At 45.2% G+C, this 17,579-nt stretch overlaps 1 protein-coding gene and 1 non-coding gene across 2 annotated transcripts in view; both read left to right on the top strand.

Moving 5' to 3' along the window:
- LOC144487310 (uncharacterized) overlaps window positions 1-15,107 on the top strand; it is a gene marked incomplete at its 3' end in the record, with an annotated part of 75,233 nt that extends 60,126 nt beyond the window's left edge. The window contains exons 3-4 of the mRNA XM_078205387.1: window positions 664-1,486; window positions 14,313-15,107. Coding sequence (XP_078061513.1) covers window positions 664-1,486; window positions 14,313-15,107 — 1,618 coding nt within the window. The remainder of the gene's footprint in view (window positions 1-663; window positions 1,487-14,312) is intronic.
- Window positions 4,982-5,054, top strand: trnak-cuu (transfer RNA lysine (anticodon CUU)). The gene has a single exon. It is a non-coding gene; the product is annotated as a tRNA-Lys (tRNA).
- Window positions 15,108-17,579: the final 2,472 nt, after the last annotated feature.

The raw sequence follows: 17,579 nt of genomic DNA, 5'->3' as shown, positions 1-17,579 counted from the left end.
ATCGGTTTGAATCTGGAAGAAGAAACGTATAGCTGTTTGAATTGGGTGACATGATGTAATGCGGTGTCGATAGAAACTGATAGCCAAGTTCCGCACACACGAGGACGGCCTCAACCGGGATATTGGGTTCATGTCACAGTATTTGTAACCCCCACAGTTGCGTGGACCTGCAGAGTTTCACTGGCTGTCTTGTCTGGAGACAATACACATCTTTTTAGCCTGTCTTGATGCTCTCTCCACTCACATTGTTTTGTTTCTTAAAGACTTGATTAGTTGTAAGTATTCGCATTCCAACCATTATTCATGTAAATTGAGTCTGTGTCTTTATATGCTCTGTTTGTGAACAGAATTCCCACTCACCTGAAGAAGGGGCTTAGAGCTCCGAAAGCTTGTGTGGCTTTTGCTACAAAATAAACCTGTTGGACTTTAACCTGGTGTTGTTAAACTTCTTACTGAATTGGGTGAACCATTGGTGTGAACAGAAAAGCATCAAGGCCCGTGCAACCCGAGTGACGGTGTTCCAGTGCACGTATTGTGAAAACTGCAGGAGAGACAGAAAGACACACGGATCATGGAAAAACCATGGAAATGTGAGGACTGTGAAAAGTCATTCCGTTCCCCATCAGTGCTGGAAATTCATCGACGCAGTCACACCGGGGAGAGGCCGTTCACCTGCTCCAATTGTGGGAAAGGATTCACTCGGTTATCGATCTTGCTAACACACCAGCGAGTTCACACCGGGGAGAGGCCATTCACCTGCTCTCAGTGTGGGAAGGGATTCACTCAGTCATCGCACTTGCTGATACACCAGCGAGTTCACAATGGAGAGAGGCCATTCACTTGCCCCATGTGTGAGAAGGGATTCAGCGATTCATCCACACTGCAGACACACCAGAGAGTTCACACTGGGGAGAGGCCGTTTATCTGCTCCATGTGTGGTAAAGGATTTGCTCAGTCATCCAACCTGTATTCACACCAGCGAGTTCACACCGGAGAGAGGCCGTTTCCCTGCTCTGTGTGTGGGAAGGGATTCAGTAACTCCGCCAACCTGCTGAGACACCAGCAACTTCATACTGGGGAGGCTTCCTTCACCTGTTTTGAGTGTGGTAAAGGATTCAGTGATTCGTCCAACCTGTTTTCACACCAGCGAACTCACACTGGGGAGAGGCCGTTCACCTGCTTACTGTGTGGAAAGGGATTTAGCCAGGCATCCAGCCTGCAGACACACCAGCGAGTCCACACCGGGGAGAGGCCGTTCACCTGCTCAGTGTGCGGCAAGGGATTCAGTGATTCATCCAACCTGATTTCACACCAGCGAGTTCACACGGGGGAGAGGCCATTTAACTGCTTTGTGTGTCAGAAGGGATTCAGTCGATTATCTAACCTGCTGACGCACCAGCGACTTCACACTGGGGAGAGGCCGTTTGCCTGCAATGAATGTGGAAAGGGATTCACACGATCATCCCACCTGCTGAGACACCAGCAAGTTCATAAGCGATTACAAGCATTGGATTCTGCTGTTAATCACACCCAGGACTGAACCACGTTCATTCTGACAGTAGGTGAAGTGGGAGGGTCGGAGGGTTTCTTTCTGCTGGACTGGCCGATCTCACAACTTTGTTTCCAGTGGGCTGATGCTCTTTGAGCCTGGGAGAGCACATTTCCACTGAAATGATCCGCAAAAACTGGTGAAGGATGTTTATTTAATCCTGGATCATAAATAATGTTTTTCCTACCACCAAAGGTCGATGTAAAATAAATACATTTGTCTCTGTTCCATTGAGTCTACAGCACAGGGCCAGGCCAGTCGGCTCAATTGGTCTGTGTCAGTATTTATGCTCCACATGAGCCTCCACCCACCCCTCTTCATCTCCCCCCATCAGCATATCCTTCTATTCCTTTCTCCCTCATGTATGTATCTAGCTTCCCCTTCAATGTATTCATGCTATTCACCTCAACTGTGGTAGTGAGTTCTACAGTCTCACCACTCGCTGGTAAAGAGGTTTCACATTAAATCCCTATTAGATTATTGAATCTCTGAAAATGCACACAGCATTTGTAACAAAAAGGATGAATTGTCAGCGCGGATAGAGATAAATGTATGTGTCCTGATAGACATTACAGAGACTTAGCTGAAAGGTCACGGAGGCTGGGATCTAAATATTGAAGGGTATTTGACATAATGGAATGGTAGGAAGCTAGGAAAAGGTGACAGGATCTCTCCCATTAATTAACGATGACATTAGTTCAGTACAGAGCTACCACCTTAGCCTGAAAGATCAGGATGAAGGATCGGTTTGGGTCGAGATAAGAAATGGTAAAGGTACGAGGTCTCTTGTGGGAGTATTTAATGGGCCCCTTACCTAAGTTACACTGAACTGATTTCTTTATTTTGAACATGACACTATAATAGTATGTTTATTTATTAGTGTCACAAACCGGCTCACATTAACACTGCAATGAAGTTACTGTGAAAATCCCTGAGTTGCCACAACTCAGCGCCTATTTGGGGAGACTGAGGGAGAATTTAGCATGGCCAATGCACCTGACCAGCATGTCTTTCCGACTATGGGAGGAAACCGGAGCACCCGGAGGAAACCCACGCAGACACGGGGAGAACGTGCAGGCTCCACACAGACAGTGACCCAGGCCGGGAATTCACCATGGGTCCCTGGTGCCGTGAGGCAGCAGTGCTAACCACTGTGCCACCGTGCCGCACTCAGATACTATATTGCACTGCACAGAAATAAAATAAACACCTGATCAAAAAGGACTCGGAAAAAGTACAAACTTATAAATCTCAACTCCTTTTCACAAATACGGATCAAATACTTCATCATTTCCAGTTCCCAGTCACATCATTTTCTCATTATTGTGTTCTGATTATTCAAATAGTATCTCTATTAAACTCATAGATAATACCATTATTTTATTCCATGACTTCATATAAACTAACATTTGAAGCTAAGACATTGTTTTAAAACTGTATTTACACATATTTTCAAATCTTCACCCAAAGCATTCCAAAGATTCATCCACAAACTGAAATATACACAGACTTCAAAGTTGTACAAACATAACATTTTTTAAACTTGGTTTTTTTACTTAATTCATGATCTTCATCCCTTAAAGTCAACAGGTTCTTTGCAAATTTTCAGGCAATGATTCCTTTTTTGCTTCATCCAAAATCATTGCAGTTTTCAGTTCAACTGACTTCCTAAACTTTAAAAACTGGACATTTTATAAGTAATTTGTTGCTAAGTTCTTGAAAATTCACTTTATTACTATTCATTTGGCTTTTTTCTGTAACATATCGATCGGATTAATAAAGTTAAAGTTTGATGTTTATTTATTCGTGTCACAAGTAGACTTACATTAACACTGAAATGAAGTTAATGGAAATCCCCCAGTCACCACACTCCGGCGCCTGTTCGGGTTACACTGAGGGAGAATTTAGCATGGCCAATGCACCTAACCAGCACGTCTTTCGGACAGTGGGAGGAAACCGGAGCACCCGGAGGAAATCCACGCAGACGCAGGGAGAATGTGCAGACTCCACACAGTGACCCAAGCCAGGAATCAAACCTGGGTTCCTGGCACTGAGAGGCAGCACTGCTCACCACAGTGCCGCCATGTTGCCCAAATATTCATGCTATTTTATAATGTTTCCCCAAACCTCTGAAGAATCATCTCAAGTGAACAATACAAAATATGCAATGACTGCGGATCCAATATAAATTTAGTCTTACTCAGAATTTCAATACTCTTTGATTATTTTATTTTAATATATTGTATATGTGGTTTCCAACAAAAGGTATGGTCTAGGAGAACACCCAGAACTATATTTCCATATTGGGGAGGCGATGGTGTAGTGGCAGTGTCACAGGATGAGTGACCCAGAGACTCATGGTAATGCTCTGGGGACCCAGGTTCGAATGCCATTGTGGCAAATGGTGAAATATAAATTAGATGAAAATCTGGGATTAAATGTCTAATGATGATTAGAAATTATTGTCGATTGTCATAAAAGCCCAACTGGTTTACTGATGTCCTTTAGGGAAGTAAATCTGCCAACCTTATCTGGTCTGACCAACATGGAACTCCAGGTCCACAGCAACATGGCTGCCTTTAATTGCTCTCTCAGTTCAAGAGCAATTAGGAATGGACAATAAATGCTGTCCCAGTGACACCCACATCCCATGACTAAATAAATGTTGACATTGTCTGTGGGGAGAGAATAGAGCCAATGTTTCGAGTCTAGATGACCCTTCATCAGAGGGGTCTGACCCCTCTTCTGTTTTTGTGAATGTTGACATTGTTTATTATATTAACCAAGGGATTTACTTCACCAAATAACATCAACTTTGTTCCACTCAGAGTCAGTCACAATTCATTTTTGACAAACAATCTTTTTGTTTTCTCCAATTCAGCACTAACAATTTCAATAAGCTCTTGAAGATCCCACCCAGAATAAAAGATATTGGCATCATCTGCAAACAAAACTAATTGTAATAACTTTGATACATTCCAAATGTCATTAATATATAAAATAAACAATTTAAGGCCCAAAACAGATCCCTGTGAAACTCCACACAGAATATTCACAAAATCTGATTCACATCATCGACTGTTACAAATTGTTGAGATTTTCCAAATAACTTCTGAGCCACTTATTCACTACTCCCCTAATCCCTTGTTTCCAGTGTTTTAAGTAATATTCCATGGTCAATTGTATCAAAATCTGTGTGAGATCAGTAAAAACCTCTATTGTAAATTGTCTTTTTGTCCACGGCATTCGTCATTTTCTCCACAAATTCCATCAGTGATAATGAGATAGACCGACTTGGTCTGACTATTACACAGTCAGTTACATTGAGGAATGGAATTATCAGACCATTTAGCAAATGACTTCCCTTTTCTCTGCAAAATGAGAAAAGTGAGGACACTCTCCTGTAATTAGTATAATCATGTAGTATAATGTGCCCGGCCAGCTCAGTTGGTAGAGCATGAGACTCTTAATCTCAGGGTCGTGGGTTCGAGCCCCACGTTGGGCGTTGTTGTTTGGGGTGGCACAGTAGCACAGTGGTTAGCACTGCTGCTTCACAGCTCCAGGGACCTGGGTTCGATTCCCGGCTTGGGGTCATTGTCTGAGTGTGGAGTTTGCACATTCTCCTTGTGTCTGTGTGGGTTTCCTCCGGGTGCTCCAGTTTCCTCCCACAGTCCAAAGATGTGCCGGTTAGGTTGATTTGCCACACTAAAATTGGCCCTTAGTGTCCTGAGATGCATAGGTGAGAGTGATTAGTGGGTAAATGTGTAGGGATCTGGGGGTAGGGCCTGGGTGGGATTGTGGTCAGTGCAGACTCGATGGGCCAGATGGCCCCTTTCTGCACAATAGGGTTTCTTCTATGTTTACCACCAACTTTAAACCATGGAGTAACTTTGTCTATTTTCATTTTACAGGGAGATAGCCCAGTTTGAAAAGACCAGATGCAAATACGTCAATGGTTTTACCCCACAATCAATAACCTCCATATTGTCTGAATTTGTAGTTTTTTTATTCTTATGATATTTCTCAATATCAATGACCTCCTTTCCATCAACACCTCTAAAACGTGGGATGGGATGAAGAGGTGGATATTTTCTCTTGGAACTTTTAACATCATTGTCCATGAACTCTGTTAAAAAGAAATCCACATTTGAAAGCCCAGCCATTATATGGAATATCAGCACTATAACAGGAGGAGATAAGAAAGACAGATACATTGATCTTTTCATCAACACTTCTGAGAGTTAAGAATGTGTGACATGATTTTGGGATACCGGAGTGAGTGTACAGATGTGATTTGTTACATGTGAAAAATAACAAGCCTAAATTCATGGTGAGATGGAGTGAAGAGCGGGTCCCAAACACACACAGCTACTTGAGACACAGCAGGAGATGAAATGGTTAATGTGGCCAGGGCATTGAGACAACATTGTGACATCATCAAGGCACTGACACACACTCCAGAGAGAAACTGAGTTCAAAACAATCAGGATCCAATTAAACACATTAATTATCCTCACTTTGTGAGCCTGTTCAAAGTAAAATAGATAATAATATAGATTGGGACAATTCAGGTCTTGGGAGAAATAGTACTGATTACGAAGTGTCAAAAAGTTGGATCAGAGTAAAGAGAGAGCTGGGGAATCTTTTACATCCATGCTTGATCTGTTGCTTGAAGCATCTGTCCTTATGTACTAGTAACCTAGAACTCACAGCACTCCTTCAGGAGTAGAAAAGATCGATTAGATGTTACCCCAGGCGGGGCCAGAACAGAACTGGAAAATAACAGTGAAATTGAGTGAGGGTCAGAGAGAGAGTTCTCCCTCAAGGTGAGGACTGTAAGAATCCTGGGGGACCCCCTACTTCGGGTTTTTTGACTAATTAGTGAACATTAAATTAGATTCTATGACTGGCTGTGCATTCAGTTTGAATTTGATTGTTACACTTCTCCTGTTTTTATTCCTGTTGTGATTACACTCTGGGTAAGGATGGTTGACAGGTGACGGAATGGGAAATTGTGGTTTGGGTCATTGACCAAATGTTTACTGATCCGAAAGGTGTAAAAGGGGCCAAACTTCAGCAGAAATCCAGCAGAGCTGAGAACAGACGACTTGCTGTGTGGGAACAGGGAGAGAAACAGCTCCCAGAGGACAGAGAAAACAGGAGGGCCTTGAGTCCTAGATGACACCTGGGTGTGAAGGCCACCATGTTTTCACTGCTTGGCATGGGAATGCTGACTCCCTGTACCAGTGGGAAGACAATTGTTTGAGAGTTTGACATGGCTTGTGCAAGTACAGATGGTTCAATGACGGGTTTTGTAATTGGTCCGTTCAAATGTTAGCTTTGCAATGATTGGGTTAAATCAGTCTCCATAGACTTTGTGATGTAAAAAAGTATAAGAAGGGATTCCCCGAGCACAGAGATTTGTCGAGGTTTTACATTTTGCATTGACTGGTGCCATGGCATCTGGGGCAGAGCAGGGAGCATTTCCGTGGAGATGCTGCTTCTACCCAGAGTGTAATGGTAATGCTGCTGCACTTTGATACGACTGCTCAGACATTAGCCTGTGTCAGCTCTTATTGATACTGAATAAAATCTAACCACTGTCACCAATAAGGGTTATCACTGGCAATCATTTCAGAGTTTGGGAAAAGGGGAGAAAGGGTTAATTGACTCCCTGAATCCCATTTTCTAACATCGCCGTGTCAAAAATAAAATCCCATCTCCCCCTCTGGCTCCTTTGCCAATTACCTTCGAGAGACTCACTTTCTGTTAAAGAGCCTGCCAACCCCTCTCACCCACTTTCCCTAAAGTGCATCAATCTCATCAGGAAAAGTCCAGAACAATCAAATATTTTTACTGATAAAAGTTTATTAATGAAACAGAACATGGTTAAAACAAACAGAAAGTGACTTGAGGATCAAAGACAACCAGAGTAAAAGGATGTTCATAATGTACTGGACCCAAATGGTTTCTCTTTAATTCATCTGTAGCCTGTTCCCTGCCCTCTTTGTGGAACACCTCCGCTCAGTCCACAAGCATGACCCTGACCTTCCGCTTGCCATTAGAATTCACCACCTTGCTCTCACGCTCACATTTCTGTCCTCGGCCTGCTGCAATGTTCCGGAGAAGCCCAACACAAGCTGGACAAACAGCCCCTCATCTTCCGATGAGGCACTTTACAGCCTTCTGGACTCAACATCAAATTCAACAACTTCACACCCTGAACTCTCTCCTCCATTTTGGTTTGTTTTTTGCTGAGTGCCAGTCTGCATCTTGTTTTCATATTTTTTTGCTTCCAGACAGAGCTGTCCTTTATTTTGCCATTAACACTTACTCTGGACCAATGCTTTGTTTCTTTACAACAACCATTACCTCTCCCTTTGCCTTTTGCTCCGGGATATTTTTGTAATTTAATCTTCACCCGTCCTCTAACCAATCCCTGACTTTCCCTTTTGTTCTCCCTGCCCCTCCCCCCTTTCTCACCAGCATCAAATCCATCACATTTCTCCCTCTCTTTAGTTCTGAAGTAGAGTTACATTGGACGTGAAACATTAACTCTGTTTCTCTGTCCACAGATGCTGCCAGACCTGCTATGTTTTTCCAGTTCTTTCTGTATTTATTTTTGATCTACCTGTAGTGGAGGGAATAGACTCTTTACTATCCAGGATAAAATAAATGTCCTTCATCAGTTTTTGTGGATCATTTCAGTGGAAATGTCCTCTCCCAGGCTCAAAGAGCATCAGCCCACTGGAAGCAAAGTCATGAGAGCGGCCAGTCCAGCAGAAAGAAACCCTCTAACCCTCCCCAGTGACCAACTTTGAGAATGAATAAATTGCAGCCCGAGATATAATTGAGAGCAGAAACAATAACAGCAGAATCCAACTCGTGTAATCACTTGTGAACTCGCTGGTGTCGCTGCAGGGAGGATGAAACAGTGAATCTCTTTCCACAGACAGAGCAGATGAATGGTCTCTCCCCAGTGTGAACTCGCTGGTGTCTTTGCAGGTTGGATGCTGTTCTAAATCTCTTTGTGCAGTGAGAGCAGCTGAACGGTCGCTCCTCAGTGTGAATGCGTTGGTGGATCATCAGTTCCTGAGAGCTTTTGAAGTCGCTCCCACACTCAGAGCATTTAAAGGGTCTCTCCTGGGTGTGAGTGACTGTGTGCGTCGACAGGGCAGATGACTGAGTGAATCCCTTCCTACACACAGAACAGGTAAATGGTTTCTTCCCAGTGTGAACTCGCTGGTGTACCTGCAAGTGTGATGACGTTCTAAACCTCTTTGTGCAGTGAGAGCAGCTGAACGGTCTCTCCCCAGTGTGAATGCGCTTGTGGACCCTCAGATCTGAAGCTTGTTTGAAGGCACTCCCACACTCAGAGCATTTAAAGTGTCTCTCATTTGTGTGAGTGACTTTGTGACTTAGCAAGTGTGATAACTGAGTGAACACCATCCCACACACACAGCAGGTAAATGGCTTCTCTCCAGTGTGAATTCGCTGGTGTGTCCGCAGGTTGGATGATGTTCTAAACCTCTTTGTGCAGTGAGAGCAGCTGAACGGTCTCTCCTCAGTGTGAATGCGCTGGTGGGACACCAGTTCTCCAGAGCTTTTGAAACTACTCCCACAGTCAGAGCATTTAAAGGGTCTCTCATTGGTGTGAGTGAAAGTGTGACTCAGCAGGTGGGATAACTGAGTGAATCCTTTCCCACTGTCAGAACAGGTAAATAGTCTCTCCCCCGTGTGAACTCGCTGGTGTCTCTGCAGATTAGGTAAGTCAGTGAATCCTTTCCCACACACAAAGCAGGTGAACGGTCTCTCTCCAGTGTGACTGCGTTGATGAACTTCCAACCGAGATGGGACCGTGAATCCCTTCCCACAGTCTCCACATTTCCATGGTTTCTCCATGGTGCGGGTGTCCTTGTGACTCTCCAGGTTAAACAATCAGTTAAATCTCTCACAGAACACGGGTACAGTCTCTCCCGCTGTGAATGCTGCGATGTATTTTCAGGCTGTGTAACTGGTTAAAGCTCTTTCCACACTCAGTGCACTGGAACACTCTCACTCTGGTGTGTGTGTGTCTTGGTGCTTTTTCAGTTGCACTGATGCTTAAAATCTCTTGAAACAGACAGCTGAGAGAAACATTTCTCCCTCTGGATTTAAAGGCCGATGATATTCAGGTCCCGATGAATTGAGTGATTCTGTCAGATGTTGATGTGACGTTTGGTTTGAGATTTCTGTCTGTAAATCCTCACCTTCTGATATCGTAAAAGGAGTTTACAAAAGTCATCAATGTCAGTACAGGATATAAATTCAGAACAGACAATTCTAATTTCTATGGAACATTCTTTCGCTCTCATTCCCCAAAAGCTGTGAATCTCCATCCCACACACTCTCCCTCCATTCTCACTCTGCTGTATCTAATATTCACCCTCCCAATTCTCCTGAAGGTGCTGATTGAGGCTGATTGACAGATCCATGCTCACTGCTTCCTGTCCTGGACACAGAGAGCTGGAAATCTCCCTGCTCACTTTCTGTTTTCAGCACTGCTGGGACATCGCCTTGGGCCCATTGAAACAGCTGCCCATGAATCTGTTCATCATGCACATGGCTGGCAACACCATCTCCATCCTCCTTATCATGATGTGTGCATGATGGCCTGGAGACCCATACAGGCCTTGATGTCCATGTCTGCAAGTGAGTATTGTATTGAATCTGTAGCTCAGAAACAGCTCTGAACCGGCATCACTTGAGCAGCTTAGAATATAATTCTGGGAGTTGGGTAATTAAGGGAGTTAGGGAAGGAAGGGAAAGGGGTGCCCTTTTGCTTTCTAACTTTCTCAGCCTTTGGGAAGTGATCTTACTCTTCGACAGGAGAAGAGGCCAGATTTTTGGTGAGTATCTGCTAAGTAACGAAGATTTATTCTGTTCCATCGCAATCCTAAATAACCTTCCTCACTGATCACTATGCTACCAATCTTGGTGTCATCTATAAACTTACTAACCATGCCTACTAAATTCTCATCCAAATCATTCCTAAATTCTCATCCAAATCATTAATATAAATGACAAATAACAGACCTTCAGTTTGAAAAACAACCCTCCACAACTATCCTCTGTCTTCTGTCACCAAGCCAATTTTGTATCCATTTGGCTACCTTACCCTGGATTCCGTGAGATTTAACCTTATGCAACAACCTACCATGTGGTACCTTGTCAAAGGCCTTGCTAAAATCCATGTAGACAACTTCAACTGCACTGCCCTCATTTACCTTCTTAGTTACCTCTTCAAAAAACTCAATCAAATTTGTGAGACATGATTTTCCACTCTCAAAGCCATGCTGACTGCCCCTAATCAGTCCTTGCATCTCTAAATTCCTGCAGATCCTGACTCTCAAAATACCTTCTAACAACTTATCCCCTACAGATGTGAGGCTCACCGGCCTCTCGTTCCCAGACTTTTACCTGCAGCCCTTTTTAAACAAAGGCACAACATTTGCCACCCTCCAATCTTCAGGCACCTCACCTGTGACTATTGATGATTCAAATATCTCTGCTAGGGGACCCATAATTTCCTCCCTAGCCTTCCACAATGTCCTGGGATACACTTCATCAAGTCCCGGGGATTTATCTACCTTGATGCGTTTTAAAACTTCCAGCACCACCTTCTCTGTTATATGTACACTCCTCAAGTCATCACGATTTATTTCCTCGAGTTCCTTAATATCCATGCTTTTCTCAACAAAGTGTTTCTCAAAGGATTGTGAATGAAGCCCAGTCCATCACCCAACCCTGCCTCCCATTCATTGACTCTGTGTACACATCCGGCTGCCTCGGAAAAGCAGCCAGCATAATCAACCCTCACACCCCGGAGATTCTCTCTTCCACCTTTTTCCTTTGAGGGAACGATACAAAGGTCTGAGCTCACGTACCAACCAACTCAAGAACAGCTTCTTCCCTGTTGCCATCAGACTTTTGAATGGACCTACCTCGCTCTAAGTTGATCTTTCTGTCCACCTGAGCTATGACTGTAACACTGCATTCTGCACTCTCTCCTTTCCTTCTCTATGAACTGTATGCTTTGTCAGTATAGCCACAAGAAACAATTCTTTTCACTGTATACTAATACGTGTGACAACAATAAATCAAATCAAGTGCATCCTTGGATCTTGTGGGAGTTTGGGGAAGAAATTGCAGAGGGCCTTGCAGAGGTATTTGCTTCATCCCTTTCCACTGGCAAAGTTCTGGAAGACGAGAGATTGGCTAATGTTGTTCCATTGTTTAAGAAGGGTTGCAAAGAGAAGCCTGGTAATTACAGGCCGGTGAGCCTGACAACAGTGGCGGGTAAGTTACTGGAGAGGATTTGGCCAACTTTGGATAGTCAAGGTCCGGTTAGGGGTAGTTGTCAGAGATCCTGGGTACCAGCAACTTTAGGCATTCTTAGTCGACTTGAGTACAAACAGCACTAGACACCGTGCACAATCCAATGTGGGGCCTTTAATGACTTGTGCACAAGGAGAAACCCTGTGCAGCTGTCCCGCAAGTGGTTCTTGATGCATTAAATTGATGCGCGTCAATGAGCACCTGGAATCAAGGCTTTAGTATTGAAGGCTTTAATACAGTAACAATGAAACTACTAACACGAATACACCAGTTCAGACTGAAGGGGTCCTGCCGGAGCAGGGGGTCTTATACCCTGCCACCGGAGGCGGGACCCCACTGGAATGTGCCATGATAACACTTATAACAGGTAAACACCCTAACCCAACAACATAGTACAACCCCCACAGTAATAACACCCTAGCCCAACAGTAACATAATAACAACCCCCAGTGGTGAACCAACGATGGTTCACCACAGTTCTGATGTTACAGAAAAATAACTTGGCAATAATAGTCAATTACAGCAAATCAGAAACCAAGAATGTTTCTAATCCTTCATTGACGGACATATTCGCCAATTAAATCCTAGCTTTTCACCCTTTCGCATTCAAAATTAATTTCTGCAAATCTTTTATTTGCATAGCATATCCCCATATCTCGCCTTTGGTATTTGTTATGGAGAAATCTGGTCTTGCTCACCCTCTGGTGAAGGCCGAGAAGCAGAATGTTCTGGGGCCTACGTAGGTGAAGATTAGCCTGTTCATGCTGAAATAGCAGGCACTGACTCCTTTGAAGGTCTGCAAGCCGATAAACATTTTCACTCGCTGTTACAGAGAAGGCAGGAAACTTTAATCTGAGCATTTCCACATAGTCAGCACTGCTTTGTGCATGTGTTAGAGTGGGCCAAGGCTGGGGCAGCTGTCCTATATATATTTATAGAGAGAGAATAGACTAACATTTCAAGTCTGGATGACCCTTTGTCAGAGCTCTGATGAAGGGTCATCCAGACTTTAAATGTTGGCTCTATTCTCTCTCCACAGATGCTGTCAGACCTGCTGACATTTTCCAGCATTTTCTGTTTTTGTTTCAGATTCCAGCATCCGCAATATTTTGCTTTTTATATGTATTTATATATCCAAATGTGCTATGTTAACAAAATGGACAGTTGCTAACCGTAATATAAAGCATCATGTGATTTAGCTGACTTGACCATATTCCTATAGTTATTCAGTCATTAAAGACACAGTCATGGAACATTAAACTTGCCGAGCAGGGCCCCTTGTATCAACACACAGGCAGCTGCTTTGTGAGACAGCGAGCAGCACAGACAAGTCAGAGATAAGAATGTCTTGAGAAGAGAGATTCATTGTGAAGGCTCAAAAACAGTTGATAAGATGTAAGAACTCGATGATTCTAATGAACATTCTTTCCTCTCATTCTCCAAAAGCTGTGAATCTCCATCCCACACACTCTCCCTCCATCCTCACTCTGCTGTATCTAATATTCACCCTCCCAATTCTCCTGAAGGTGCTGATTGAGGCTGATTGACAGATCCATGCTCACTGCTTCCTGTCCACCACACACAAATCATAAGAAACAGGAGCTGCAGTTGGCCATTCAGCCCATCGAACTGCCTCAACCATTCATTGAGAATTGGCTGATCTACCGCAGCATCATTTCCCACGCTATCCCCCAGATAGAGAGAGAAAAGAGCCAATGTTTCGAGTCTGGAGAGAGGAAAGAATGTTCCATAGAAACTAGAATTGTGTGTTCTGAATTTCTATCACTGATGACCTCTGTAAACTTGTTTTACAGGATACTGAAAGAGAAATCACCGGCCGAAATTTCAAACGTCACATCTAGATCTGACAGAGTCATATTCCTTGGGACCTGAATATCATCGGCCTTTGAATCGAGGAGAAATGGTTGTCTGGTCTGATGACTTGAAAAGATTTCAAACATCAGTGTGACTGGAAAAGCGCCAACACGCTGCCACACTGGAGTGAGAGTGTTCCAGTGCACTGAGCTTGAACCAGTTACACAGCCTGAATAAATATCACACCATTCACAGTGGGGTGGGAGGGGTGGGGGGACTGTTCTGTGTGTGGACGAGTCTTCAACTGAAGAGAGGAAAGGACACCTGCACCATGGAGAAACCATGGAAATGCAGGGACTGTGGGAAGGGATACAGAGCCCCATCAGAGCTGGAAGCTCATCGGCGCAGTCACACTGGGGAGAGACCATTCATGTGCTCTCAGTGTGGGGAGGGATTTAGTCATTTATCCAGCCTGCAGAGACACCAGCGAGTTCACACTGGGGAGAGACCATTTACTTGCTCTCAGTGTGGGGAGGGATTCACTCGATTATCCCAACTGCAGACACACCAGCGAGTTCACACTGGGGAGAGGCCCTTTAGCTGCTGTCAGTGTGGGAAGGGATTCACTCAGTTATCCGTCCTGCAGACACACCAGCGAATTCATACTGGGGAGAAACCGTTCACCTGCTCTCAGTGTGAGAAGGGATTCAGTCAGTTATCCAACCTGCAGGCACACCAGCGAGTTCACACTGGGGAGAGGCCATTCACATGCTCTCAGTGTGAGAAGGGGTTCAGTCAATTATCTAACCTGCAGACACATCAGCGAGTTCACACTGGGGAGAGACCGTTCACCTGCTCTCAGTGTGGGAAGGGATTCACTCGGTTATCCACCCTGCAGACACACCAGCGAGTTCACACTGGGGAGAGGCCATTCACCTGCCCTCAGTGTCGGAAGGGTTTCAGTCGATTATCTGACCTGCAGATGCACCTGCGTGTTCACACTGGGGAGAGACCGTTCACCTGCTCTCAGTGTGGGAAGGGATTCACTGATTCATCCACCCTGCGGAGACACCAGCGAGTTCACACTGGGGAGAGGCCGTTCACCTGCTCTCAGTGTGGGAAGGGATTCACTCATTTATCCACCCTGCGGAGACACCAGCGAGTTCACACTGGGGAGAGGCCGTTCACCTGCTCTCAGTGTGGGGAGGGGTTCAGTCAATTATCTAACCTGCAGAGACACCAGCGAGTTCACACTGGGGAGAGACCGTTCACCTGCTCTCCGTGTGGGAAGGGATTCAGTCAATTATCTGACCTGCAGATACACCAGCACATTCACACTGGGAGAGACCATTCACCTGCTCTCAGTGTGGGAAGGGATTCAGTCAATTATCTAACCTGCTGAGACACCAAAAAGTTCACGAGTTATTCCAGGGGTTGGATTCTGCTGTTATTGTTTCTGCTCTCAATTACATCCAGGACTGCATTTTGTTCATTCTCACAGTTAGTCAATGGGGAGGGTCGGGGGGTTTCTTTCTGCTGGGCTGGCCGGTCTCACAACTGCCTCCAGTGGGCTGATGCTCTTTGAGTCTTGTTGCGAATACCTTGTTTTAAATTTCACAAGGATCACAGAGTGACAGGGTGTGAGGAAGTTAAGAGATATTTAATCAGCATTTCTGTTTGAAACTCCCCCAGATGCCCATCCAATTTCCTTTGTAATTGTTTATTGTCTCCACTTCCTCCACCCTCGTAGGCAGCGAGTTCCAGGTCATTACCATTCACTGCATCAAAATATTCTTCCTCACATCCGCGCCCCCCTGCATCTCTGACCCAAAACCATAAATCTGTGTCCCCCCTCGTCCTTCTCCTGTCAGCTAATGGGAACAGCTTTTCTTTGTCCACCTTATCTAAACCTGTCAGAATCTTGTCCACCTCTATCAAATCTCCCCTCAACCTCCTTTGCTCCAAGAGGAACAACCCCAGCCTGACATTGACAATAAAGAACAAACTAACAGAATATGTTAATACCTGAAATCAAATGGGAATGTTTAATTTCTATTTTAAAGAAATCATGAATATATTGTCCCGTACAATAAAGGGATTTGAATAACTCAGCTTGAGTGCAGTTGAATGGAATATATCAATCTCGTATCCACCCACAGTCGAGAGGAAGTGTGGAATGTGTAGCTGGAAATCCCTCCCTAACAGCACTGTGGGTGTACTTACACCTTCGGCATTATAGCAGTTGGAAGAAGGCAGTGTTGGCGCTGATTGTGGCCGAGGCAGCGACATACAGCCACATATTCTGTTATAATTGAAGGACTACAGATTGAATGTGAGGCATTATGGGACTGGACTATCTTGACCACATTCCTGTGACTGCTCAGTTGCTGCAATCATGAACCATTAAAGCTGCTTAGCAGGGCCCCGACAGAGGACCTGGTGAGAATATTTACTCAGAATGAGTTAGAATGAAACTTATTCCAGGACCGGCTGGTGTTCAGTGGCTGAGATTCCTGAATCTGTAAAAATGGGGTCTGACCAATGAACAAACAGTGGTCAGTAGTTAGTTCAGAAGCGTTCTCATGCATTGTTTAAATTATTTTATCATAAATTTGTGATCAGAACTGTGAGGGACTTGTAACCCAATAGTTGTTGAATTGACGGTAAACTCCAAGTAGCACTGGACTGAAAAGGGGGTCTGACCAAGAAGTGAAGTGATCTCAGGCATTGTTTAAATTACATCATCATTGGCCAACTTCCCCTTTGTGATGTCACAATGGAGTCCTGCCTGAATCAGCCAATAGGAATCACTCTGCTCCGCGGTGACGTCTCCGGGTTCCAGTGCGCAGGCCGGGCGCGCGGACCCGGGAGCCCCGCCCCCACCCATTGTCCCCCACCCATTGTTCCCCTCCCCCTGCACCACATCGAGCCAAGGTTTCCAGGCAACCGGCTGGCGGCTCCGGCCAGAGCGAGAAGCCGCTCGGTGATCTCCCCCTGGCCCGGGACTGCGCATGTTGAATGGAGGGGGAAGCTGCGCATTGCAGGGGAGATCCCACCCCCTGACCTTCTTTGGGATTGACGAACGAGTTGGAGGACCGGAAGGAGTTTGGCCAATCAGAGCGCGGGCTTTGTGTGAATGAAGATTGAGCTTCAGATAGATTCAAACTTCCTCCTGTCGCCAACATCTGTGAGTGGGAAAGATTGGATTGTCCAGCCAGTCCACCATATTGGCCGTTCGCTTTGCGTGTTGGCCAGTATAGTGTGCTCCAGGCAGGGGGCGGGCAGAGGATAAGGAGTTCAAGGCGGGCTTAATGCGCGCCTTGCGGTGAGCTTTTGGAAATGTGGCCGCTGGAGGAACGCCTTGGTCGGCGTGAAGTTTCTGTTTCAAGTGCTTGGGTTCGTGACTTGTGCAAGAACTTTTTGTTTCGGCTGGGGCTTGTTGAATGCTGCTCTCGCTGGGATTCCTGTGCCTTGAAAGGCGTGGCCCAGGTAGATGCAATCTCGGAAGACCCAAGCCAGGGAGGAGCCATTTGGGAACTATGGTTTCGGAAGGTTCAGCCGCGGAAGGTGTGACCCCAGACGGTGCAGCCCCAGTGGGTGTGATTTTGGAAGTTCTGGCCCGGAGTGGTGAACTTTGGAGGACTGTAGTTGAGCGTTGTCGACTTCGGACGGTGGAATGTTGATGGGCGAAGCTCTGGAGGGCGATGCCTCCGAAATGTTTCACAATTGTATGGTTGTTCATGGATTGTTTGTTATTGTAATATGTGGTTTTCCTGTTATGGTAGTTGGTGGTTTGTTCCGGCCCCCGTCTATTTTCTTGCGTTATTTGTGGCCTGGG

This window comes from Mustelus asterias, unplaced genomic scaffold (assembly GCF_964213995.1).
Source record: "Mustelus asterias unplaced genomic scaffold, sMusAst1.hap1.1 HAP1_SCAFFOLD_731, whole genome shotgun sequence".
NCBI classification, from domain to species: Eukaryota; Metazoa; Chordata; class Chondrichthyes; order Carcharhiniformes; family Triakidae; genus Mustelus; species Mustelus asterias.
The sequence above is the reverse complement of the archived record's forward strand: the minus strand, read 5'-3'. Positions and strand labels throughout refer to the sequence as shown.